Below are 27,591 nucleotides of genomic sequence, written 5' to 3' on the forward strand. Positions count from 1 at the left end.
ACAAAATATTAATAAATGATATTCAAATAAAATACATTAGCATACCATAATAGTCACATGATTGAGATACTCTAATAGAGCAGTCAGCTTCATTTGTGATTTGTTGTTATGCCTACCAGCTAAACCGCTTATGCAACAAATTAGTTGAATTTCTTACTTGTGTCAGGTAACAATCAAGGTACAAACCTTTAGTAATGGTGAATCTGTTTAAACATTTAAACAGCAACGAGTAAAAACCGATTGTACATGTATATAACAAACATGTTTTGAGATCTCTAAATAGAGCAGTCATGCGATATTCAACAACTACAACAGTTCACCTTAAAAATGATAACAAATGTCACTTAAAATCTAGAAATTCTCCTTATCTGTACAACATATCTAATCCAAAACAGCTATACAAGTTGTGAAAAGGGTGTGGCCTTCAAAAATTAGGCTATTGTGAAAAAGATGTGATATCAGTGGTGGCGGCCATGAGATGGCTACAATGTTATTATACTATCAAGTTAGTGATAATATAATACCATTTCTTGGCTGCAATTTTTGATATCACATTTTTTCATAGTCTAGCTATTTTTTGTAGGACACACCCTTTTTCATAGCTTGGCTGTTTTAGATTAGATAGAGTTTATAATGCCATTTAAACTACTGTAACAAGTGTATTATTAAGAATTTAAGATAAAATGTAACTGATTTGCCAAAACCCATTAGAAGATATGACAATTTTAAGTAATCATTATGTAGTGACTTCACAGTGCCTAAAGCTGTACAAACAAAATTCATCTTTCTATTAGCTACTACTGTGAGGGTGTTGAAGTTGTTGATGCCCAAATATGCCCTATATTTTTTGTGTGGATAATATTTTTTATTTTATTTATTAAGGCTTACAGCACAAGTGCTGAAGGTCCGTAGGACACATGGTCCTACAGCCTCTTGAAAGCTCATGGGTGGTAGTAATAAGAGTGGTAGATGGACTTAATATAGGAGTGTAAAATAGAGAAAGAAGACAAATGGAATTCAGAGGTCCAATTTAGGCTCTTCAGGTCCTGATTCAACATCAAGATCACTGTCAGTAGTGTTAGTCAGCTGATAGCCATACCCAGAAGTCACCAATCAGAGGTGCTGACAACACATGTACACACACTATATACACACTCACACACTGTAGCACACACAGACACATTCCAAATTCATAACTATTTACACATGTAAACTAACCAATAGCAACACAAGGTAAAGTGGGATCATCTCTAATCCTGTAGTAACCTGGATCACAAGGACACACTGCTACTCCAGTATCACTCTCTGTAGTATTACTGAATGATGGACATGGTTGACATGTGTCTGTGTTACTTAGTGTGTTCTTGAATGTGAAGGGTGGACAAGCTGTGAAATACAGTGAAATATGTAAATACAGCATAGCAACATACAGTAGGATGATGCTGGCATGATTCGGAGAATATAGATGCTTGAAACATCAAGTATACTGTTAACCTAGACCAATGTAAGCAGGCAACTCATTGCTCATTATAATTATATACACCTGACTATGTTATTAGAGTAAGCCGAGTGCTTTATTACAGCATTTTTGATGAGTTATTAATCACTATCATATCATAAGAAGTTTAGAGATTCATTACTGCAAATATTGCAAAGTTTAGGTAGCTAATTAAGGGCAACAGTATTATTATGAAATTCATCCACTACAGCTAGTCTTGTATAAACAGTGCCTGACCACCAGGGGTACACATAATAACAGAAATAAACAGCCTATTAATGATAAGATAATGTTACACATTTATATGCACCACCGTGTGTGTATCACTGAAAACAATTTATCAATACCTTAAGTCCAAAGACTTGCAAATACACTTGATCATTCATCTAACTTGATTATATGATAGCATACATAAGCAGCTGTTCATACAATAGCTATCCTCAAAAATTCTTGCCAAGAGTACATATACATATTTGAATAAAGCAATTTGTATTTAAACAGGAGTTTAATAATTCTATAAAATTACTGACCTAGCCAAGCTCTCATAACAATTATCACATGTCACAATGCATCATTTATGTAAATCAAAACATTATTATTAATGTGAATAGCCACTGTATGTAGCACACACCTTCACATTGGTCAGCAGTAGACCGAGACGTAAACATGAAACCAGGAAGGCACATACAATCTGGCTCTCCTAACATAGCAGAATTCCAAGATGTCATTACTGTACTACAGTCAAGTACACATCGTGCACTAACAGTATTATCAGTGGGATTGGTGTTAATGTCAACAGCCATGTTAGGAAAACAACTTCCTTGCAAGATATCACCAATGTGTCCATCATTTGTAAATGTAGCACCAGCAGTAAGAGAAAAAGCATCACAGGTTGGATAATAAACTACTACTTCAGCAATACTTAAACACGTTCCTGTGTCCCTGAATGCTACATACAGTCCAGGGGTGGATAAAGATCCAATACGTATTATCTCAGTTGTTATGGTGCTTCCATCTCTGACAGTATCAGTTAGTGCAAATAATGGTGCACTAGGAAAATTACTAACGTTTCTTGCAAAATTCTGGTCAGTTTCATTTGTTTGGAGCACATACATGTCCAGTACAGTACTACAACCTTGACCACAACCAGCATTTATGCTATACTTCACACTAATGTACATGTCACGTCTTGCAGTGTTGTTAATGTACTGAGTGATGAGCCAGTTATCTTGTGCACCTGATAGGTATCCACAAGCTGTAGTAATTCTGTTACAAGTAGATCCTGACTGACTCCACTATAACATACATTATGACCATAAAAGACTGCAAATACTTTAGTATATGAATTATATATATTGTAAACAAACACACATATACACACATGCATAATAATTAGCAAGAGAACATAATTGTGGAGTGCTTTAGTGCACGAGACAAAGAATCTGATATATACTACAGTATTTGACCCCGACTAAAAGTAATTATATGTCTGCAACGGATGGATATCATCATTAATACATATTAAGTACATGATGTCAGTACTAATCTTCTAATATGTGATTAATGTAAACAACAAAACCACTGAGCAACTGATGCAAGCTGAAGAGACTGATGTGCTAAGAACAGTGTCCGGGCCAAACCCAAGTAGGACGTAATATGGGTCTCTTCAACACTTCTTAGCAAACATGTGACAGCACTGAACAACCAGCTGAGGAAGAATTATAAACGTTACATAGCAATTTGTGTTCAGGTAGACTATATCAAATCCAGATGGCTATAATGATCTCAGTTAGCACTGTGTGACTTGAGTTGCTTTATCTCACTTTGTAGCAAATAGTCATAGTTTGAGGGCTACATGCATACATGCATGAATGAGATTGTAAGGCATACAACAAGTGGAATAGTTGATTAGCTGTCTGACAAGTGAAACATCAATAGCATGTATGTGTGTGTGTGTGTGTGTGTGTGTGTGTGTGTGTGTGTGTGTGTGTGTGTGTGTGTGTGTGTGTGTGTGTGTGTGTGTGTGTGTGTGTGTGTGTGTGTGTGTGTGTGTGTGTGTGTGTGTGTGTGTGTGTGTGTGTGTGTGTGTGTGTGTGTGTGTGTGTGTGTGTGTGTGTGTGTGTGTGTGTGTGTGTGTGTGTGTGTGTGTGTGTGTGTGTGTGTGTGTGTGTGTGTGTGTGTGTGTGTGTGTGTGTGTGTGTGTGTGTGTGTGTGTGTGTGTGTGTGTGTGTGTGTGTGTGTGTGTGTGTGTGTGTGTGTGTGTGTGTGTGTGTGTGTGTGTGTGTGTGTGTGTGTGTGTGTGTGTGTGTGTGTGTTTGTATGTATGTAGGTGTGTATGTATGTATGTAGGTGTGTATGTATGTATGTATGTATGTATGTATGTATGTATGTATGTATGTATGTATGTATGTAGGTACGTACGTATACATGTATGAATGTGTGTATGACATACATGCATACACAGATATTTTTACAAAATCAATTAGGAATGCACTCACAGTCAGTTTGCGGCTGGCTAAAGATGTGGCATGCACTTAGTTTATTATAGTACAAAATGAGCTATCAACAAAGCATTGTGATTGGTTTTAAAAACCACCTTTAAATTCCACATTAATGAACATACATGTGGAATGTGCCTTTTCAGATTCTGATAAAGATGTAATCTACCCTCTGTGCTGTTTCACTTCAGTAATTTTTGCTGTCATCTACTTTATGTATTGACTCCTTTTTATTGCACCAAAAAGGAGGTTAAAAAAGTGAATTAAACTCATTCATAGTGTCATATGTATCTATCATAATCATAATGAACATATGCATGAGCTGGTATGATCCTATAATAAGTACCAGGTGTATATAAGCACCAGTGGGTGTGAGTATGTATATTCACAAGTAGACATTAAAAATTAACTGAATGCCATATAGTAGTGTCAGCCTAAAATCCACCATATTGGCTGTACACAATAACAGACAACACCTATAATGGCAAAACGTGAATGTCATCCAATCAATTGCCACTCTTTATATGTGGCTATAGTCTTAACATACAGCTATGTATTGTTGCACGCATCAATATAATTATTCACATAATTGTAGCGATATAAGAATGATACACTGTTTAGTTCTCATTAAATTATTTCAAGTTTTCAGTTGCTTGTAATCTTTCTTTTCCATGCATGATACAGGTGTAGCTAATAGGTCCTACGAGGCTTTAACCCCATTTTGATTTTATTGGAATTCTAATTCTCAGTTTATTTGTAGGATTGAGGAATTCTGTAAGCATTAAAAATCAGGTACAGCTGAGTCAAGAAAAAAAATACATGCATTGTAAAATAAATTATAACATTCTTTGCATAGCATTTACATGTGGTAACTTGTCATTTACCACGCATACTGGTATCTCAAAAGACTCTGGCTTCATCTGAGATTAGCAAATACGATGCATAAAATCCTTTGATCTTTGGGAGATAATGAGGTCTTTAAAATCATGAAGAGACCAGGCTTGGAGAGGTACTCTAAAATGATTAGAGACCTGACTCCTATATCATACAGTACTCTATAGTAGGGACCACAAAGGTGTGGACGTGGCCCATGAAAATATCACTAAAAACCATTTTCCTGATGATGATGATGAAGCAGTATTGGTTAGGTAATATACCTTCAGATTGACCCAAAACGCTTTCAACAAGTTGCTATGTAATTTAAAAAAATATTAAACAAAATTTTCTAGTGATTGACTGAGTATAACTGACTGATGCCTTCAGACAAGCGTAACTCGGTAACGGCTATGGCCACAGACTTAATTTTTTCACTGTTCAAGATCGCTTCAGCCCAAGAGGTGCCTTTTGGTATACCACAGTATGTACAATGCATTCTTCATGGAGTTACTAGTGTCCTCCTTTGTGTCCCATTCATCTTTCTTGACAGCGAAAAGTGTCAATTTGGTGGTAGTATGTGATGGCTTCCCTTCATAATGGAAATCATCCGTATTTTTCATAGTGGCTACTTTGATTGCAGAGCTTAAGTGCTTTTCAAACTTTTCTTAATTCGTGTAACCAGTTGAGACAATGAAGCATTTTAAATGGATCAATGCTTCATTTCTAATGTGGTGAGTAACATTGCTGATCTCACAGTTAATCACTGATCTGCTATGGCTCCCTCAGGAGGCAGAGAATATCAGTGAGCTTTCTTTTAGTATAACAATGTGGAAAATGATTGTGGGTTCACATTTTATGCAAGATATGATGCCATGATGTTGTTTTACTTAGCGTTTCACCGATAATCGGATTGGTATTGTATCAGAGCCGATATTGGGCTTTTGGTATCGATCGGTATTAGTTATTTAGGTATTCTGATACCAATTAATAGCCACTCGCACCAACCGTCATCATCATAACTATAATCATAAATGCTATGCTAGCAAAACCTGAGGTATAACAGGCTGGAAATAGTGTTGAGCATTATTCTAGCACAAAAGGTGCAGGAATTGCTTTGTTAAACATTGAGCAACTGCTACTTATTATGTTTGCATGGAAAAGATCGAAATATATAGATATTCCATCTCCATAGTAACAAAAACAGGCACCGTAATTCCTTGATTATTATACCGTATGTTGGCCATATTGTTGTGCAACTGTATCAAGCATTGTATAGGGACTTTTTGATCCACTTTACAGGTTAGCCTCTCTGTTATACATGTTAGCACTAACCTTATGTGATGTTCATCCACCATAGTTTTTTTCGTTTGTTGTATTCCGAATGCACGCAGTACCTAATTTCAACCTTCTCCATACAAATTCGACAAATCTGCACAACAATATGGCCAACAGAAAATGGTTGTTATGGAGATGGAATATCTCTATACTCTAATAGAACAGCCACTGCATAATAAAATATTCTAATAGAGCAGTCACACATAGCTAACTTGAGCAGTGTGTAAATTGTATGGCAATTATCAGTATCTGTATTGGTGAAAATTTACTGCTAGGCATTGGTATCGAATTGGTAGGTATATTTCTGTATCGGCAGAACCCTAGTTTTACTTAACTCAAAATGAAATCAAGCTATCCAGAATAAGCACTGTACACCCCCACCATTTTCAAAGTCAGTTAGAGGCCTCCCACTCAGATTTGTGGCATTTAATAACCTCGGCTTTGCCTCGGGTTTTTAAAAGATAACAAAGATCCTCGTGGTAGGTCTCTAACTATTTCTTACTGAGACAAGAGGAAGTTGTTCTCTTCTTGAGCTTTCACAAAATAGAATGCTTGCACGGCCATGTGATTGCATTGCATTACAAAACACAAGTATGTGGCCAAAACCATTCTGCTATGTAGATGGATACCGTGCACATGTTTTGTAATGTATAGTTGAGCTAATATATGATTGCTGTATTGCCTCATTTATTTCTTTTCAGGTTTTGTTGTTACACTGCAGGCTTCAGTTGATCCTGTGGTTATCTTTCAGCTCAGCAATAATATTAGGGTAGACACACGCAAATCAAAATACGTAAAGTACCAGAGCACTAGCAATCATTGTGATACATCAGGCATGAACGATTGTACGTGGTCATTACAAGAGTTGTAACCCTTCATGGGAAGTACATGACTGCCATTCGTCATCATTACTTTAAGTCTAGTTTCTCCTTAATGGAACAATTTATAGAACAAAAATATTATTACTGAAGCAAGTTATATTTTACTGTCAGAGAAATTTCACTGGCAGCAGCACGCAGTGGTCTACCACAAGTATATCTTGCTCCTCTCAAACACATAGTCACTGATCTTAACAAGGAGAAATTCAAATGACAATGAAGCCAATGAATCGTCTGGTAATAAGACTGATGATGCAGTTTGTCAGACAAAAGGGAAGCCAACATCTGTAAAATGTAGTCACATGCCACTGGCAGCAGAAGAGGTGTAAAGGTTTCATGTTCAACATTACAAACTCTTTCCTCATACTCACACTTTTTTTCATTTCTCCATGAGTTGGCCTTATTTGATGTGAGGGTTTTTAATCCCTTGGCTAAGAGTCACATAAACCAATCTCTTTCTTTTTACTATCGGAAGAATAAACCCTTAGCAGAGATATCCAATCTTGCTTGGTCATCTGCATTTGCTGTATGATGAGAAAGGTTTCACCTGAAAGTGGTTGAAGGTGTGGTTCAATTTGCATATTGGAATAGACTTAAGACAGCAAATCAGCTGTCACATAATGTTGTTAATTGTACCTAATTGTGGGAAAGCCACCAAAGTAACAGTGAAGTGATGGTCAGCAGAAAAAGGCTTCCCACAAGCACAAGTGGCTGGGAAATTAGGGGGTCTCCAGCCATACTGGAAAGCTATAGCATCACAAAAAGTTCCATTTATAGTCGTGAAATTCACATCATTGTAAAGTAGGGATAAAGTAGAACCTGAATATCACTAAACCTCGGTGACCCCCACTGTCAGTATAATGTACAGGACCTATTGGGCTCATGTGAAATGTTTTCTGACATGGTGAATTCTTATACTAGTACACGTGACATGAGTCGTACTCCTCCTGATTACCAAATGGTTTTGTAAACAAAACAGACAATAAACTGGATCACTATTCTGTGAGGGGAAATGTGAGGCCTGGTACCTGTGTGACTCTCCAAGCATGCCTACAACCAAGCAGGTGATGTTTTGGGATCTTTTCAATCTTCAGGAGGGTCTTTGATAATGAATAACACTCTCAGTGGCTACCTGTTACCTCTGGGTACCCCAGGGCTCAGTTTAGGTCCACTATTTTTCTTTTGTATGTATGTCAATGATATTCAACTGTCAAGCTGTTTGCTGATGATGTAGCCCTGTACAAACAAGTTGATTCAGTTAGTGACTACATGGGAACAGTTGCAGCAGGACTAAAGCAGTATTCATCTATGGGCAGCTCCACCTTAATCCATCAGGCTTTGCTCATCTCATGGAAACAAAACCCTATTGAATTTTTTTATCTACTGTACTAGATAGGCTTAAGTCTATTATGCTCCAAAATCTTCCAATTATTCTTTCTGGAAATTCTTTTTATTCACCTATAGTATTATTCTCAAAATTATTCCCAATCTATCCCAAAATCATTCCTGAGATTTGTGCCAGATATAAGCAAATTAATTATGGATTTATATAAGTGACTGTTATAATAGAATTATGGGCTCAAAGTTGACTGCTCTATTAGAGTGAATGACTGCTCTAGTACAGTAAGTGACTGCTCTATTAGAGTATCTCAATCTTTTCAACCGTTATTATGCTTGAACTGTTTCAGTGGTGTATTCAAAAGATTTCGCATCAGGCTACAAGGAACACTTATAATTTTGTACCAATTATTCCTGGAGCTGATCCAATTATTCTGGAATATTCTTCAATTCTTTCAACCACTTATTATTCCCGAAATTATGCCAGCATAATAGACGCATGCCTAGCACTAGATAAATTATCTATACAGTGGAAACCCTTTGTTTGGTAACTTGGATTTTTTATCAACTCTACACATTATCATCGTCTACTCACTGCAAGGTTACTATAGCAAAATGTTCAAATTATTTGGACACTCTCTGTGGGGTGCAACTCAGGCTGCTAAAGCTGCATCATACAAATGTTTGATAGACTTATACTTGAATACACTTGTGCAGTGTGGAATCCACACACCTCTAAGAATAAACTCCTTTTGGAGTGTCTACAGTGTAGTACTGCTAGGTGGGTATGTGGCAGTCACTGGATCCCTTTCACCATGAGGAGATGGCCAAAGTAATCTGCTACTTATATTGATGAACTTGCATGGCCAAGCCTTGTAACTTTACGTGACTATCTATAATTATGCTTGCTTTACGAGATAGTTAACAATCATTGTATATCATTACCAATTTCATTCACTTTAATCATCTACCAACTAGAAGCCATTCACTTTCCATTATTCCACCAAAGTCAACTATTAACTGCTATAGATTTTCTTTTTTTCGTCAATACAATTTTTTTGGGAACTGTATTCCCTGTAATAGTTTATCTCTCCCCATGTACCCTCATTTCGTCTGGCTGTGTATCGTCATCTTTGTATTTCACTGTCTTTAGTTATGTAATTTTTGTTGGATGTAGTAGTGTTTGTGTGTTTTCTTTTGTAATAGAGGAAGCACCCATGTGCAGGCCTAGAGCCTTTTGGTCTTTGATAATACTAATAATAATATTATTAATTTTGTTCACAGATAGGGTAAACTACTGGTTCTTCTTGAGAATCTGCTGCCAAGTCACTGCTGCTAATAGAGGAGTTATCCTGCGTACATCTGGGTTATGATAATAACTACCTGGTAACTAAATGAAATCAGGCTAAACCAGGAATTTATACGAGATAATTTGAGGTAATACAGTAACTAGCTTAACACCTAGCAATGTTTTATAGCACTTCAAACTTAATTTGTATCATAGCCAGTTAACTGTTTAACACGGACTGAAAATTGCATAGCCATAGCACAATGCCATAAAAGTTTATGAGTCATGAAAGTTTGAAAAAGTAAGCAAATTATATGTGCCCACATTCCCTATTTTCATAGGCCCAGTCACTGCATAGCCAGGGGGGTTCAAATGAATCCCCCTTTCAGAAGCAGAATTCTTAAAATTAAAAATCACACCAAATCTAGGGACACGTCGATTTCGCAGACAGCAAGTGCAGACCGAGATACTCTAATAGAACAGTCACTTTAAGGTGAAATTGTAGCTTTACACTTGGAAATGGTCAATTAACAAAGATGAATTTTGAGCAAAATTTATAATTCTTGAGCAAAATATGGAGCATAATAGGTGAAAAATAAAAGAATTGCTGGAAAGAAAAATAGGTGGAACAAAAGCAAATTAGACTGGGTCCTAACCAAAACTTGCACCCCTGGAGTTCTCCAGTAGCTACTTGGCCACTGGCACTCCTCTATACTACCCTTAAGGGGTCACATTGCATTAATGCTTAACTATTGCACATCAGCATCACGTGATCAATTGCGCACCTGATGCAAGGTGGAAATGGCGAAGGACTGTTGCTGAGTTGGTTGAGACAAATTACAAGGCAGCAGCTGCGATAAACTTGAGTGGTCGTGTTAGCCATGTGTCAGGTTAGTACAGACTGTGAATAGTTGATATATATATTTATCTGAAGAATGGTTTGTTTATTTGTCACATGTTGCTGGCACGTGATGTCTCGAATATAGTAGAGCACAAGCAAAGTCTGAAGTTGCTGACCATCAACAGGAGGACGGCCAAGAATAATGTATGCCTGGAAGAGAGTATTGCCGACTAAGGGACTTGAGTGTGGAGGGCTCCTGTGTGCTAGGAAATTGAAATCGGCTGTCAGTATGTTGTCTGGAATTGAAAATTAATAACGTTACAATAGGTTAATAGTTTCTATAAGCTGTATAAACAACAGTGTGTAGGCTTTAGCTAGTTAGATGCACAAACAGCACCTTTTAATGTTACTGCCTAAGGACTCATTTTGTCTACGCAACATTTTTGTTTAATCCTAAACCTAACCATGGTGTGCTACTGACTTCTTCGTCTTCTTGATCACCTCCAGCTATGCTAAGGGAGCCAGCCATCAGATTAGCACGAAAAAATTGGTCCTCCTAGTCTTCTTGATCCTCGCCTTTGTCCTCAATAAGGTTTGCCGCCATCAGGTCCACTCGCCGTACTGTCAGAGTGCCCAAGAAGGCATAGATTTCGTTGTCTTCATCGTTATCACTTTCATCTTCTTCAGAAAGCCCATCAAAAATGGCTTGAATCAAATCTTTTTCTAAAACCATGTAGACGCCATTACATCACTTTTGTGCAAAATGAATCGACTTTGCAGGAGGGATCCTTTTATCATAGTTACAGGGTACCTGTGGGTGTGACCTTTTGTGACATCGTGCGTCAGAAGGAAACTTGTCAAACTGACGTTGAAAGTATTCCCAAATGACTATTGTACGTTACTTAGAAACAAAACCTCCATATGGCACCAGTGACGGTTAATGGGATATATAGTATAAGCGACCGATTATTGACCAGTGCGTATTATCGACCTAAGCATTTCCCGTAAAAACAATGAACTCCTCCATAAATCGTACTTGTTTATAGGACTGTTCTAATGGTTTCTGTCCTCTTTTACAGGTTTTTGATCATCAAAGAAGGGTTTTACAACATAGTCGCCCAAGTGCTTCCCATTGCAAGTTTGTTTGATCACACAAAGACGATTTTGCTAATTTCAAATGGAGAAGAAGGAGATAAGTCGGTCAAGACATCACTACCAGTGTTTTACACAATGGAAATGTATTGGCCCGTATTCTACAAAGTCTTACAGTAGTGGTGAAGCCTGAAACAAGTCTGAATGATATGCTGGATCCGGTGATTCATGATGCTGCTTTGTTCACTTGTGTAATGGACTGGCAAAAGCAGCCAGGTTGTTCTATTCAGTTTTAAAGAAGGTTTCAAGCAAAGACCAGTCTAAAGACTTGTAGTTTTTGTTGTTGCTTTATTGAAAAGATGGCATTTTATGTGTTTAATAAGCTGCTTTTGCTCATAACTCGCATTCTAATCATGCGATTGATCTGAAAATTGGTGGGTGTATACATTATTAGATGCTGAATAGGCCAGTTGCATGTAAGGTCTTAGGAATGCAATCAGTGTTAATTGCGTATTGTGCAACTACTGGATGCTGTGGATGCTCATAAAAATGTATTGAAGCCATTGGGAAAACAGTGATAATTGACAGTAAAACTTTGTTACTTACAAAGTATAGGGTATGGTCCAATTTTCTGAACATGGAAAGAAACTACATTAATTTCTCTATCTGTTCATGTTGATTCGCTGTAAATAGGATAAAATATGCCTGAGTTATAGGGCCATGAAGTTAGAAATGGCCCGTAGGGAAGGGGGGTTCTAAAGAACTCCCCTCTTCAGTAAAAAGGTCCACATTTTCAGTAAAAAGGTTCACAATTTTAGTAAAAAGGTCCACAGTTTTAGTAGAAAGGTCCATAATTTTATCATTTTTAGTGACTGAAAGTCTAAAATGTAGCCTTTTTGGTATGTATGTTCAAAAAATTTCCTGGGGAGGACCATAACCTCAGATACTTCTTTAGCACACCATGATGTAAACCAGCGTTGAAACTGGGTCTGGTCATCCGGGTCACATTTTCTCCAAGTCATCCAGGTCCAACCTGGTTTACAAATTATCTGGGTCTGACCTGGATTGGATCACGTGAGAAACGAAACTGTTTGTTTGACGACGCGGAAACTTATAAACGATAGTCGCGTAGCTCTTTTGTGAGTCATGCCCACTTATCGCGCTACAGACATACGCCCATTTATTAGTAAGTGCAGTCTGTAGCATGAAAATGTGTTCGTTGCTGTCTGCAAGCTTACATGGAGCCATGCCCACTAATCGATTATTGTATGAGTTGTATATAGTCTAGTATTGCAGCAGAATAAGTACTTTTGTGAGCCACACCCACTTTAATATATTGGGAAATTGTAATACTAGGTCATGCACGAATCAAGATGCACCCAATTGCTGTCTGTAAACTCACAGTAGCTATGTGGAACCAAACCCACTGACTGATTTTAAATCATAAACTTACCGTCTTAGTTATCACATATTAAACTACCCGTTTGCTCAACACGAACCGAACGCTCAAAACGTAGTCTCGCTCGCTCGAGACTACCCAAAACATAGCTCTTATCACACACCTCGGCTTTAATTAATCCAGGTCACATCCAGGTCTGACCCGGATTGCTAACTGGGTCAGTGGGTCATCCGGGTCAACAGTAGTGACCCGGTTTCAATGCTGATGTAAACCACACTAAAGCTCCATATTTTTGTCTAAAGAACCTACCCAGGTAAAAGTCTGGCTACGGCCCTGGAAATGTTACCAGATAAAGCTTCCTCCAGCTGCTATTCATATGTTCAGTATCAGAAAACCATTCAGCAACCCTAGCAATTCGTAACAACAGCCTTTGTTGCGAATTGCTTCAAAGGAAAATGCAGAATTGCCATGAGCAGCCAACAAGTTAACAGCTCTTTCAGCGAGCCCAGAGATACATTTTTCAGGTGATTCTGATACTTGTTCTTGTTTTGTACCTTGGGTAAACAGTAGTCCAGTCATTGTAGCCAAAAAATGGGTCAACCTTTAACTAATTACAACAAAAACAGTTTCACTTGTTTTTGGTACAGAAAAATGTGCTCTACAACATATCAAAAGTCTCGGTGAGTCTCATGGGAGAAAGTGCTTTTTTGTGACCTTTTATAGCCATTTTTAGCTTTAAAATGTGATTTTTAGTTCTATTTCATCTATGCATTATCCAAACCACTCAAATTTGGTATTAAATGATGTTCTTAACATAAGGAACAATGTGATACTTGTTTGGTGTCAATGGCTTAATCTGTTCAAAAGTTATAACCATTTTAGTTGTCATTATTTAGTTCCGCCTACACATATAATTGAATTATGTTCAAAGCAATTTTTTTGTGGATTAATGACACTTCAACTATTGCAGGAGACATGTTTTTACATCGAAGGGTCATAATGAAACCTTAGATGTATCTGTTACCATGGAAACACATAGTAGGTACTTCGTACAATGATTGTAATAGTTATATGATATGAACAATCTGTACTTCAGATGGTATGTATTACAGAAGATGTACACAACTGAGTTGGTGCACGTTTAAAGTAGAAATGAGTGTAACTCATGCAGAATCTTCATCATTATTATCGTTTCCAATTACTTCTGAATTAGTACATCCTGCAGCTGACCCTCTGCAGTTGCCACGAGCAACAGAACATTTTACATTGTGCTTCTTGTATGTGCACCTCATACTGCTAGTCAGTCTGACAGTTACATCTGATTATTCTCAGAAGCTCACTTGGTGCTGGTGGCAAATCAGTAAGTAATGGTTAGGTATAAATTATTTTTCATCACTCTTCTTCCATTCCCATGCATTCTATATAGGTTCATTTCGCCACTACACCTTTCCACTCCAATATATGAAAATAAAATTAAAGGCCGTAGTATTTTGCAGCTAAAGTAGGTGGCAACTATTTAAGGTTTGTGGATGGATAAAAGATGTGTTTGTGGCAATTTTTTTTTCCGAAATGTTTATAGCACGGAGAGTCTAGTGACTCACCAGGTGTCCCATTGTACAAAGTAACTAATGTTTGTTCTCCTGCAAAGGGAATTAATTTCTTCAGGGTAGCTAACTCTTAAGCAAGTTCAGGTTTGGCTTGTTCTCAAAAGTGTTCAGTTGACTGGAATTTCTTTGTAGATATGTGCCCTTTCCAATACCAAACAGGTGTGAAGTAGTATCACAGCCAAGGACTGCATGCAGAAAAAGGATATTACTGTATATTTCAGGACCCAATTGCTCCTTGATAGCCTTACTCTTTGAATTCCTTTGCATTTTTCATTGGTTTTGAAAGAAAAAATAGATTATGAGACCCCAGACTGGCATGATAGCATAATCAGATGTAACTGTCAGGCTGACTGCAGCAGTATGAGGTGCATATGCAAGAAGCACAATGTAAAGTGTTCTGTTGCTCATGGCAACTGCAGAGGGTCAGGATGCACTAATTCAGAAGTAATTGAAAATGATGATAATGATGAAGAAGCAGCATGAGTAAATATTTGTATTACACTCATTTCTACTTTAAACTTGCACCAACTCAGTTGTGCACATCTTCTGTCATCTGAAGTACGTATTGTTCATATCATATAACAATAATTATTACAACCAATGTATGAAGTACCTACTATGTGTTTTCATGGTAACAAATACATCTAAGGTTTCATCATGACCCTCTGTTGTTGAAACACGTCTCCTGCAATGGTTAGTGTCATTAATCTTGCTTTAAACAAAATCCAACTATATGCATGGGTGGGACAAAATAATGACAATAAAATGGTTACTTTTGAAAAGATTAAGCTATGGACACCAAACAACTATTACATTGTTCCTTATGGTAAGAACAATCATTTAATACCTAACTTGAGTGGTTTGGATAATGCATAGATGAAATAAAGCTGAAAATCACATTTTAAAGCTGAAAATGGCTATAAAAGGTCACAAAAAAGCACTTTCCCCCATGAGACTCGCCGAGACTTTTGATATGTTGTAGGGCACATTTTTCTGTACCAGAAACATTTGAATCTGTTTTGTTGCAATTAGTTAAAGGTTAAACAGTAAAATGACTGGACTACAGTGGAAACAAGCAGCTGCTAGTGTGCTTCATCTTCAGAAAATGTATTTTGTAGGCTTTCTGAACTTCACTGGCTCATAACTCGCCAATTTTTGGCATATTTACAGCAGACAAATACCATAGGGCATAGAAATTAATGTAGTTTCCAGTGCCGCTTCAAAAACTCGGATATCTCCTTACATTCTACATGACAATAGCTTTTGTGTCCATAGTTGTCCATTTCTCAATGGTTTCTGTACATTTCTATGGCTAACCACAGCATCCAGTGGTTGCGCAAACGCAATTAAAGTATTTTCCCTTACATGCAACTGGCTTATTGCCAGAGATGGGGTAACGTGTTACATAATATAACGCGTTACGTAATATAACGCGTTACGTAATATATATTACAATTCACGATTCTGAGTAATATAACGCGTTACTTTTGGAAATGCAGTAATATAACTTTAAGTTACTTTTGGAAACTACAATTTGTTACTAGTAACGAAACAAGTAATATTATTACGTAACGAGTAACTTTACCGCGATGTAACGAGTGATACTACGAGTAAAGATGAACAAGTAACGCATTATAAATGGATTTTACTGCCAATTATCCATTCCACTATTAATTAATCACCTTAATCCATTAACCTTTCTTCTATAATGGTGCTCAGGTGTTGCACGTACGCATGACTGATGTGCATCACGTGACTGCATGTGGTTTATATGTTAACTTTAACTTAGCTGTCTTAATAAAAAAGTAACTTAGCATTAGTAATTTAATATACTTGATATGTAATATTGTTAAGTTATAGTAACTTAATATGTAAAATTATTAAGTTACTCTTTATTCTAAGTAATATGTAACTGTAATATATTATCTAATCGAAAACAGCCAAGCTGTAAAAAAAGGTGCGGCCCCCAAAAAGGCCATGGTGAAAAAAGATGTGAAATCCAAGGTGGCGGCCAAGAAATGGCTGTGATGGTAGGTTAATGGTTACATTTTAATAACAACAATTCAGGTGAATTTGGTGCCAAGACCAAGTGGCACAAAATTCACCTGAATTGTCATTATTAAAATGTAACTATTAACCTACCATCACAGCCATTTCTTGGCCGCCACCTTGGATTTCACATCTTTTTTCACCATGGCCTTTTTGGGGGCCGCACCTTTTTTTACAGCTTGGCTGTTTTTGATTAGATATCACTTCTTTTTGTATTTGTATACTGCAAAGCCAGCCTATGGCTGGCTTTGGGGCTTTTTTAACCCATGTGTTTTTCTCTTTACTACAGGAAGAAGAAAAGAACTTAAAGAAGAATTTTAGTACTTCAATTATTTTTTATTTTATTAGTAATTATACAAATTATGTACATATATTTATTACATGCCCATTATTCCCCACCGGATATTTTTTTGCAGTTGATTTCTCTACTGGGTGACTTGAAATGTAGCTGAACTATATACAGGATGGTTTCTTTGTAGCTGAACTCTCTACAAGGTAACCTCTTCTAACTGGTCTCTCTACAGGGTATTTTGTTTCTAGCTGAACTCTCTACAGGTGATTTGTTTGCAGCTAAACTCTCTACATGGTGGTGTCTTTGTAGCCGAACTCTCTACATGATGGTTTCTTTGTAGCTGAACTCTCTATAAGGTGACTTCGTCTAGCTGAACTCTCTACAGGGTGATGTTTTTGTAGCTGAACTCTCTGCAGGGTGATTTGTTTGTAGCCAATCTCTCTACAAGGTAATTAGTTGGTAGCTGAACTATCTATAAGGTGATTTGTATGTAGCTGATCTCTCTGCAGATTGATTTGTTTTGGCTGAACTCTCTACAGGGTGATTTGTGTCTAGCTTATCTCTCTACAGGTTGATTTGTGTGTAACTGATCTCTCTCAAGCTGATTTGTTTGTAGCTGATCTCTCTGCAGGTTGATTTGTTTCTTGATGATCTCTCTACTGGTTGATTTGTTTATTGCTGATCGCTCTAAAGGTTGATTTGTTTGTAGCTGAACTCTCTGCAAAGTGTTTTGTTTGTAGTTGATCTCTCTACAAGGTGATTATTTGTAGCTGACCTCTCCTCAGGGTGATTTGTTTCTAGCTGATCTCTCTACAGGGTGATTTTTTGTAGCTGACCTCTCTTCAGGGTGATTTGTTTCTAGCTGATTGCTCTACAGGTTGATTTGTTTGTAGATGAACTCTCTACAGGGTAATTTGCTTGTAGCTGAACTCTTTACTTTGTGTCTAGTTTGTAGCTGATCTCTCTACAGGGTGATTTGTTTGCAACTGATCTCTATACAAGTTGATTTGTGTGTAGCTGATCTCTCTGCAGGGTGATTTGTTTGTAGTCGATCTCTCTACAAGGTAATTTGTTTGTAGCTGAGCTATCTATATGGTGATTTGTATGTAGCTGATCTCTCTGCAGATTGATTTGTTTTAGCTGAACTCTCTACAGGGTGATTTGTTTCTAGCTTATCTCTCTACAGGTTGATTTGTGTGTAACTGATCTCTCTACAAGCTGATTTGTTTGTAGCTGATCACTCTGCAGGTTGATTTGTTTCTAGATGATCTGTCTACAGGTTGATTTGTTGTAGCTGAACTCTCTGCAAAGTGTTTTGTTTGTAGTTGATCTCTCTACAAGGTGATTTTTTGTAGCTGACCTCTCTTCAGGGTGATTTGTTTCTAGCTGATCGCTCTACAGGTTGGTTTGTTTGTAGCTGAACTCTCTACAGGGTGATTTGCTTGTAGCTGAACTCCTTACATTGTGTCTAGTTTGTAGCTGATCTCTCTACAGGGTGATTTGATTGTAGCTGATCTCTCTACTAGTTGAATTGTGTGTAGCTGATCTCTCTGCAGGTTGATTTGTTTGTAGCCGATCTCTCTACAAGGTAATTTGTTTGTAGCTGAACTGTCTATAAGGTGATTTGTTTGTAGCTGATCTCTCTGCAGGTTGATTTGTTTTAGCTGAACTCTCTACAGGGTGATTTGTTTGTAGCTGAACTCCTTACATTGTGTGTAGTTTGTAGCTGATCTCTCTACAGGGTGATTTGTTTGTAGCTGATCTCTCTACAAGTTGATTTGTGTGTAGCTGATCTCTTTGCAGGTTGATTTGTTTGTAGCCGATCTCTCTACAGGGTAATTTGTTTGTAGCTGAACTCTCTATAAGGTGATTTGTTTGTAGCTGATCTCTCTGCAGGTTGATTTGTTTTAGCTGAACTCTCTACAGGGTGATTGCTTGTAGCTGAACTCCTTACATTGTGTCTAGTTTCTAGCTGATGTCTCTACAGGGTGATTTTTTGTAGCTGAACTCTCTACAGGGTGATTTGTTTCTAGCTTATCTCTCTACAGGTAGATTTGTGTTGATTTGTTCATTGCTGATCACTCTAAAGGGTAATTTGTTTGTAGCTGAACTCTCTCCACAGTGACTTGTGTGTAGCTGAATTCTGTGTAGCTGAATTCTCTAGAGAGTGACTTAATTGTAGCTGAATTCTCTACAGGGTGCATGACTTGTTTATAGCTGAACTTTCTTCAGTGTGACTTGTAATGTTCTGAATCTCTATAGTGATATATTTGCTTAACTCTCCACATGGTGACTGTCTTCTAGCTGAACTGTCTATAAGATTAACTGTTTGCAGCTGAACTCCCTACAGAATAACTTGTGATGTAATAAAATTCTATAAGGCCACACAAAGTTAATTATATGTTTCTGGTCCAGCTCAGATGCAAAAATTGACCAGGTGACCAGGATTTTTTTTTTTTTAATTTTTTTTATTTACAAATGATTAATGCATACATAGCTACCAACTGCACTGTAATGTTTAGTATTAATGATGTAAAAAGTTTAAATTTCAGGAATCACAAAAGAAGGTACAAGCTGATAAACTCTATGAAAAATAAACTGATGATATAGCAGCAAACACGCCCATTTACAATCGATCGATCGCGTCATGCTAATGAAGCATCTTGGAAAGCCTAACCAGAAAAAAAAAACGCTTTGAACCACAAATAACGTACAGAGCTATCTTCTTAACTGTTTTATAGCCTTTCTATCGTATTATTTTACACAAACTTCTTAGAGAAAGCCTCGAGGATGCCCTGCATTTTTGTTCGCGTAAGAGAGAGGGCAACGCCCCCCTCTTTCCTCGAAGGAGACACCATCTCTGGAAGCTTATGAGGCCTTCACCGTTGTTTTTAAAGGTGGTAAATATCTATAAAACAGGGGAAAACCGCTTAAGAAGAGTCGCCTAGGTACAGACACACGTTTTTACAAAAAACAAATTCAGTAAACAGGCGCGCGCGCACACAGCCGGCTGGGCGCGCGACTGGTTTAAAAATGACCCGCACGGGGACCAGAAACATATAATTGACTTTGTGTGGCCTAATGGAGTAAATAAATTAGCCGAATGCTCTATTAGAGTGACTGTTCTATTAGAGTATCTCGATCTCGCATTTGCTACACGGAGTTGGCTTTAGAATCATAACTCAGTGGTTTGTAATCCGATTCTTCTGTACTACTGCAAGTACTTTCTATGAAGATTATTCCAGCTATACACCGATTTTCAGCTCATTGCTCTAAGCGGTTTGCCTAGTAGGCGTGAAAACTAATACTTTTTTATTCCTAAAAATCGATCACGTAATTGTGACACAGGTTGGGTTTTGTGTCATATCTCCGTGGTCTTTATCTCGATTCCTTTCAAACCACCAAAAGGCACTCCTACGATGGTTACTCCATCTACATAGCAATTTTCAACTCATTCCATGAAGCGGTTTACCCTGTAGGCGTGACAACAAATCGATCTTGTTTTACGCGAATAATCGGTCATAACTCCTGAACCATTCATCGGATTTGTACCAAAGTTGATGCTAGGATTCGTCGTTGGACTCCCTTTCTGTGTGCCAAATTTCAAGGCGATCGGAGTACGCGTTTGCTTGTTATAGCAATTTTTGCAAGTGTGCGAAAAGACGAAGAAGAAAAAAAAAACGAAGAAAAAAAAACGAAACTTTGGCCACTCGTATCTCGGAAATGGCTTGAGTGATTACCTTCAAATTTGGAATGTAGACTCCCCTAGCTGGCGGGCAACTGTGCAGCAAATTTGGTTCCAATCGGATGAGGTATCACCGAGATACAAATGTGTGAAAATGACGTTTTCTTTCTTCCTGTCAATATACTCACGGTGTGGCGCGCCGGCTTCTTGGGCCGCACGACACACTATCGTGTGTCTTGATACTGATATAAAAGTAATATATTACTTTCATGAAGTAACTTCCCCAACTCTACCTATTGCATCATATATGGCAGAGTTTTCAGGTGCAGTGATATTACATCATATTAGCAACTGGTCGATAATCTCCATATTTTGTAAAATGTATGTGTGGTCGATAAAACATACCGGTGGTCGATAATACATATTTTACATGGTCTCAGTCTAGTGTGCACAGTGCTAAAACGAACCAGTCTATGAAAATGGTACCACACCTACTTTATAGCTGAGAGACAGCTGGAGCAGATGGTGAAAATTGGGACCTTCCTTCACAGAGTTAGAAGTTAAGGTACCAAGTATGGGGTCATTAATCCATCGCTTATGCTCGAGGGGTAGCCAACGTCTTGGGACTCTCGTACACTATCTGAGAAATCCAATTAGAAATCCATTAAATATTTAGAAATCCCAAATCCAGAACCATGTACAAAATAAGTTATTCTTGTTTTAGTCTGTTCATGAGTTCAATTACGGTTGCTGCTCTATACAGCGGTTCAAATTGACAGTGCAAAGTACACTTGTGCCTCTTCTGAAGTTCCTCTGATCTCTTTCTATACGAAAACTCGAGGTAAAAACATCACAATAAAAATCGAAATTAGAATTACATTGTAATTACAGATATATTCTAAATACAGAAATATTTTAAATATTGGGACTCGTGTAGGGTTTTTGCGTGGGGGTTGGCTACCCCCCCGCTTACGCTATATTATAACAGCGTACCACACTAGCTATGAATTGTGTTATATTACTTAAAAGCCCAAAAAGTAACACAGTAACTATTACATAATACGTTAAACATCACCATTGCTAAACTAGTTACTTCAAAACTTACTATTGGGGAGCGACTACCAGCCACTTCATTATTATTTCCATCTAAATCAACGACAGCCCATGGTCCACCACTACCCTCCACAAGGCTACGATAATTAAAACTCGCCATCAGGATATCCTGATTAACTAGTAGTGGTCTAAGAGGACTGGTCACGCACACTTCATCTGCATCTCCTGGAGCTGGTCCCCTAACAACAGTTGTAGCAATTAACAGAAATGCGAGGAACTGTAAAATCCATTTGCCTTCAGGCTTGTTTGCACATTTACGTTTACTCATAAACCACGCCATCGCCCAACGCCGCGGTCTCACGCTGCTCAGTGGGGAACACCTGATAATAGGAGTTTAGTATACTGAGAAGCGTCTAGGAATGCAATTAGCGTTAATTGTATAATGCGCAACCACTGGATGCCCATAAAACCATTGGGAAAACGATGATAAACCTCCGTTGCTTACAAAGTATACGGTATGCTCCAATTTTCTGTACATAGATAGGAACTACATTGATTTCCCTTTCGTTTCGTGGCTGCCTGCTGTTAATAGGATCTAATCAAAAACAGCCAAGCTGTAAAAAAAGGTGCGGCCCCCCAAAAGGCCATGGTGAAAAAAGATGTGAAATCCAAGGTGGCGGCCAAGAAATGGCTGTGATGGTAGGTTACTGAATGGCAAAAATTTTAATTACGACAATTCAGGTGAATTTGCTTTGCCTCCTCCACTAGGATTCGGCACCAAATTCACCCGAATTGTCGTAATTAAAATTTTTGCCATTAACCTACCATCACAGCCATTTCTTGGCCACCACCTTGGATTTCACATCTTTTTTCACCATGGGGCCGCACCTTTTTTTACAGCTTGGCTGTTTTTGATTAGATATCACCAGAGTTGGGGGTAACTAGTTACTTTTGTAACTAAGTTATGTAACGGATTACTTTTAAAGTAACTAGTAATATAACTAGTTACTTGCTTTGTAACTAGTAACTTGTAACTAGGAGTAATTGTCTGAAAAGTAACTAAGTTACAATAGTAACTAGTTATAATAGTTACATTTGTAACTATAAATAATTATGTTTTAAAAGCAAGAGCACTTCAAATTTTTGTGCCATATACAGCTACAGTAAGTAAGCACATTCTGTGTACTGTTCTCTATGATTCAGCTTGAGTAACAGACGTAGCATTAATTAAAACTGACCTGAAAGAGCAACAGAATTGTTATTTTAAGTGCACATATGTACTGCATCCCTTAATGATACATTTCTGAGCAAAATTCATGTTACAAGAGCTAAAAACAAGTCATAATTGATACTACGAAAGTAACTAGTAACTAGAGTACTTAGTTACCTTTTGAAAAGTAACTGTAACTGTAACTAAGTTACATGGGATAAAAGTAACGTGTAACTAGTAACTAGTTACTTTTCTGAAGTAACTACCCCAACTCTGGATATCACTTCCTTTTGTATTTGTATATTGCAAAGCCGGCCTATGGCTGGCTTTGAGGCTTTTTTAACCCATCTGTTTTTTTTATTTACCAAAGGAAGAAGAAAAGAACTTAAAGATGATTTTTAATACTTCAACTATTATATAGTAATTATACAAATTATATACATATAGTTTATTAAATGCCAACTATTCCCCACAGGATAATTTCTTTGCACCTGATCTCTCTACTGGGTGACTTGAAATGTAGCTGAACTACAGGATGGTTTCTTTGTAGCTGACCTCTCTACAAGGTGACTTGTTTCTAGTTCATCTCTCTATAAAGTGGTTTGTTTGTAGCTGAACTCTCTGCAAGGTAATTTGATTGTAGCTGAGCTTTCTACAGGCTTCTAATTTTCTATATAGGGTAACTTGTTTGTAGCTGAACTTTCTACAGAGTGGGTTCTTTGGAGCTGAACTCTCTACAAGGTGACTTGTTTTAGCTTATCTCTCTACAAGATGACTTCCTCTAGCTGATCTCTCTACAATGTGACTTGTATCTAGCTGAACTATCTACAGGATAATCTGTTTGTAACTGAAATCTCTACAGGGTGACTTGTTTCTAGCTGATCTCCCTATAGAGTAACATGTTTCTAGCTGAACTCTCTACAGAGTGTGTTCTTTGTAGCTGAACTCTCTACAAGGTGACTTCTTCTAGCTGATCTCTCTCTAGAGTGACCTGATCTCTCTGTACAGTGACTTTTATCTAGCTGAACACTCTATAGGGTGATTTGTTTGTAGTTGAACCCTCTACAGGATGGTTTCTTTGTAGCTGAACTACCTACAAGGTGACTTGCTTCTAGCTGATCTCTCTAGACAGTGACTTCTTCTAGCTGATCTCTCTACAGGGTGACTTGTATAGCTGAACTATCTACAGGTGATCTGTTCATAGATGAACTCTCTACAGGGTGATTTGTTTGTAGCTGAACTCTCTACAGGATGGTTTCTTTGTAGCTGGTCTCTACAAGGTGACTTCTGCTACTACAGGGTGACTTGTATCTATAGCTGAACTATCTACAGGATGATCTGTTTGTAGCTGAAATCTCTACAGGGTGATTTGTTTGTAGCTGAATTCTCTACAGGATGACTTGTTTCTAGCTGATCTGTCTATAGGGTCACTTGTTTCTAGCTGAACTCTCTGTTCTTTGTAGCTGAACTCTCTACAAGGTGACTTCTTCTAGCTGACCTCTATATAGGGTGACCTGATCTCTCTGCAGGGTGACTTTTTATCTTGCTGAACTCTCTACAGGGTGATTTGTTTGTATCAAAACTATCTACAGGGTGAATTTTTTATACCTGAACTTTCCACAGGGTGATTTGTTTGTAGCTGAAGTCTCTACAGGGTAATCTGATCTCCATACAGTGGGTGATTTGTTTGTAACTGATATCTCTACAGGTAGATTTGTTTGTAAGTGAACTCTTTGCAAGGTGATTTGTTTGTAGCTGATTTCTCTACAGGGTTTGTAGCCGAACTCTCTACGGGTGATTTGCTTGTAACTGAATTCCCTATATTGTGTCTAGTTTCTAGCTCATCTATCTACAGGGTGATTTGTTTCTAGCTGAACTCTCTACAGGGTGATTTGTTTCTAGATGATCTCTCTACAGGATGGTTTCTTTGTCACTGAACTCTCTACAAGGTGACTTGTTTCTAGCTGATCTCTCTACAAGGTGACTTCCTCGAGCTGATCTCTCTACAGGTTGATTTATCTACAGGGTAATTTGTTTGCAGCTAAACTCTCTACAGGGTGATTTGTTTGTAGCTAAACTCTCTACAGGATGGTTTTTTTTGTTACTGAACTCTCTACAAGGCAACTTTTTTCTAGCTGATCTCTCTACAAGGTGACTTCCTCTAGCTGATCTCTCTATAGGGTGATTTGTATCTATAGCTGAACTATCTACAGGATAATCTGTTTGTTGCTGAAATCTCTACAGGGTGACTTGTTTCTAGCTGATCTCTCTATAGGGTAACTTGTTTCTAGCTTAACTCTCTGCAGGGTGATCTGTTCATAGCTGAACTCTTTACAGGTTTATTTGTTTGTAGCTGAAATCTCTTGTTTCAAACTGATCTCACTGTAGGGTAACTTGTTTGTAGCTGAACTCTCTACAGGATGGTTTCTTTGTAGCTGATCTCTCTACAGGGTGACTTGTTTCTAGCTGATCTCTCTACAGGGTGACTTGTTTCTAGCTGATCTCTCTACACGGTAACTTGTTTCTAGTTGAACTCTCTATAGGGTTATCTGTTTGTAATTGAACCCTCTACAGGATGATTTCTTTGTAGCTGATCTCTCCACAGGGCGACTTGTTTCCAGCTGATCTCTCTACAGGGTGATTTGTTTCTAGCTGATCACTGGATGACTTGTTTCTAGCTGATCTCTCTACATGGTGACTTGTTTCTAGCTGAACTTTCGGGATTTCTGTTTGCAATTGAACTCTCTATACAGGATGGTTTCTTTGTAGCTGATCTCTCTACAGGGTGACTTGTTTCTAGCTGATCTCTCTACAGGATGACTTGTTTCTAGCTGATCTCTGGATGACTTGTTTCTAGCTGATCTCTGGATGACTTGTTTCTAGCTGATCTCTCTACATGGTGACTTGATTCTAGCTGAACTCTCTCTATAGGGTTTTCTGTTTGCAATTGAACTCTCTACAGGATGGTTTCTTTGTAGCTGATCTCTCTACAGGGTGACTTATTTCTAGTTGATCTCTCTACAGGGTGACTTGTTTCTAGCTGATCTCTGGATGACTTGTTTCTAACTGATCTCTCTACATGGTGACTTTTTTCTAGCTGAACTCTCTATAGAGTTATCTGTTTGTAATTGAACTCTCTACAGGATGGTTTCTTTGTAGCTGCTCTCTCTACAGGGTGACTTGTTTCTAGCTGATCTCTCTACAGGGTGAACCTGTTTCTGGTTGAACTCTCTACAGATGATTTGTTTGCAGCTGAACTCTCTACATGGTGGTTTCTTTGTAGCTGAACTCTCTACAAAGTGATTTCTTCTAGCTGATCTCTCTACAGGGTGATCTGTAGTTGAACTTTCTACAGGGTGATTTGTTTGCAGCTGAACTCTTTATATGATGGTTTCTTTGTATGTACAAGGTAACTTCTTCTAGCTGATCTCTCTATAGGGTGACTTGTTTATAGCTGAACTCTCTACAAGGTGATCCTTCTAGCTGATCTCTCTACAAGATGACTTTTTCTAGCTGAACTCTCTACTGGGTGATCTGTTCATAGCTGCACTCTCTACAGGGTGATATGTTTGCAGCTGAACTCTCTACATGGTGGTTTCTTTGTAACTAAACTCTCTATAAGGTGATGTCTTGTAGCTGATCTCTCTACTGGATGACTAATTGTTTCTAGCTGATCTCAATATGGAGTTATAACTTTCTCTATAGAGTTATAACATGTTTGTATAGCTGAACTCTTTACAGAGTGGTTTTTTTGATTGGTTGCTGAACTCTCCAGCTACACGGTGACTTAATTGTTTGTACTACAGAGTGACTTGTTTGTAGCTGAACTCTCTACAGAGTTCAGTTACTTGTAACTGAACATTGCTTAAAGTAACTTGTTTGTAGCTGATCTAGATGAACTTTCTACTGGGTATAGCTTTTTTTGTAGCTGAACCCTTTACACAGTGACTTGTTTGTAGTTGAATTCTCTACAGAGTGGCTTGTTGTAGCTGAACTCTCTACAAGGTGACTTGTTTATAGCTGAATTCTCTTCAGTGTGACTTATAATGTTCTGAATCTCTACAGCAACATATTTGTAGCTGAATTCTCTACAGGTTGACTTGCTTGTAGCTGAATTGTCTATACGATTAACTGTTTGTAGCTGAATTCCCTACAGAATAACTTGTAATGTAATATAATTCTATAATAGAGTAAGTTATAAACGTAGCTGAATGCTCTAATAGGGTGACTGTTCTATTAGAGTATCTCGATCTCGCATATGCTACACGTAGTTGGCTTTGGAATCATAACTCAGTGGTTTGTAATCCGATTCTTCTGTACTACAGCAAGGACTTTCTATGATAATTATTCCAGTTACATGCCGATTTTCAGCTCACTACTTTAAGCTGTTTGCCTGGTAGGCATGAAAACTAATAGTTTTTTATTCATAAAAATCGATCGCGTAATTGTGACACAGGTTGGGTTTTGTGTTATATCTCGATGGCCTTTAACTGGATTCCTTTCAAACCACAAAAAGGCACTCCTACGATAGTTACTCCATCTACATAGCAATTTTCAGCTCATTCCTTCAAGCGGTTTACCCTGTGGGCGTGACAGACCTTCGACCTTATTTTACGCAAATAATCGGTCATAATTCCGTGAATGTTCATCGG

At 37.9% G+C, this 27,591-nt stretch overlaps 1 protein-coding gene across 1 annotated transcript in view; it reads right to left on the reverse strand.

Moving 5' to 3' along the window:
• The window catches only part of LOC136252992 (uncharacterized), a 46,253-nt gene extending 24,069 nt beyond the window's left edge, over positions 1–22,184 (reverse strand). Inside the window, exon 1 of the mRNA XM_066045580.1 lies at positions 21,782–22,184. Coding sequence (XP_065901652.1) covers positions 21,782–22,069 — 288 coding nt within the window. The 5' untranslated portion in view covers positions 22,070–22,184. The remainder of the gene's footprint in view (positions 1–21,781) is intronic.
• Between the last annotated feature and the right edge of the window lie 5,407 nt (positions 22,185–27,591).

Source organism: Dysidea avara, chromosome 4, assembly GCF_963678975.1.
Source record: "Dysidea avara chromosome 4, odDysAvar1.4, whole genome shotgun sequence".
NCBI lineage: Eukaryota > Metazoa > Porifera > Demospongiae > Dictyoceratida > Dysideidae > Dysidea > Dysidea avara.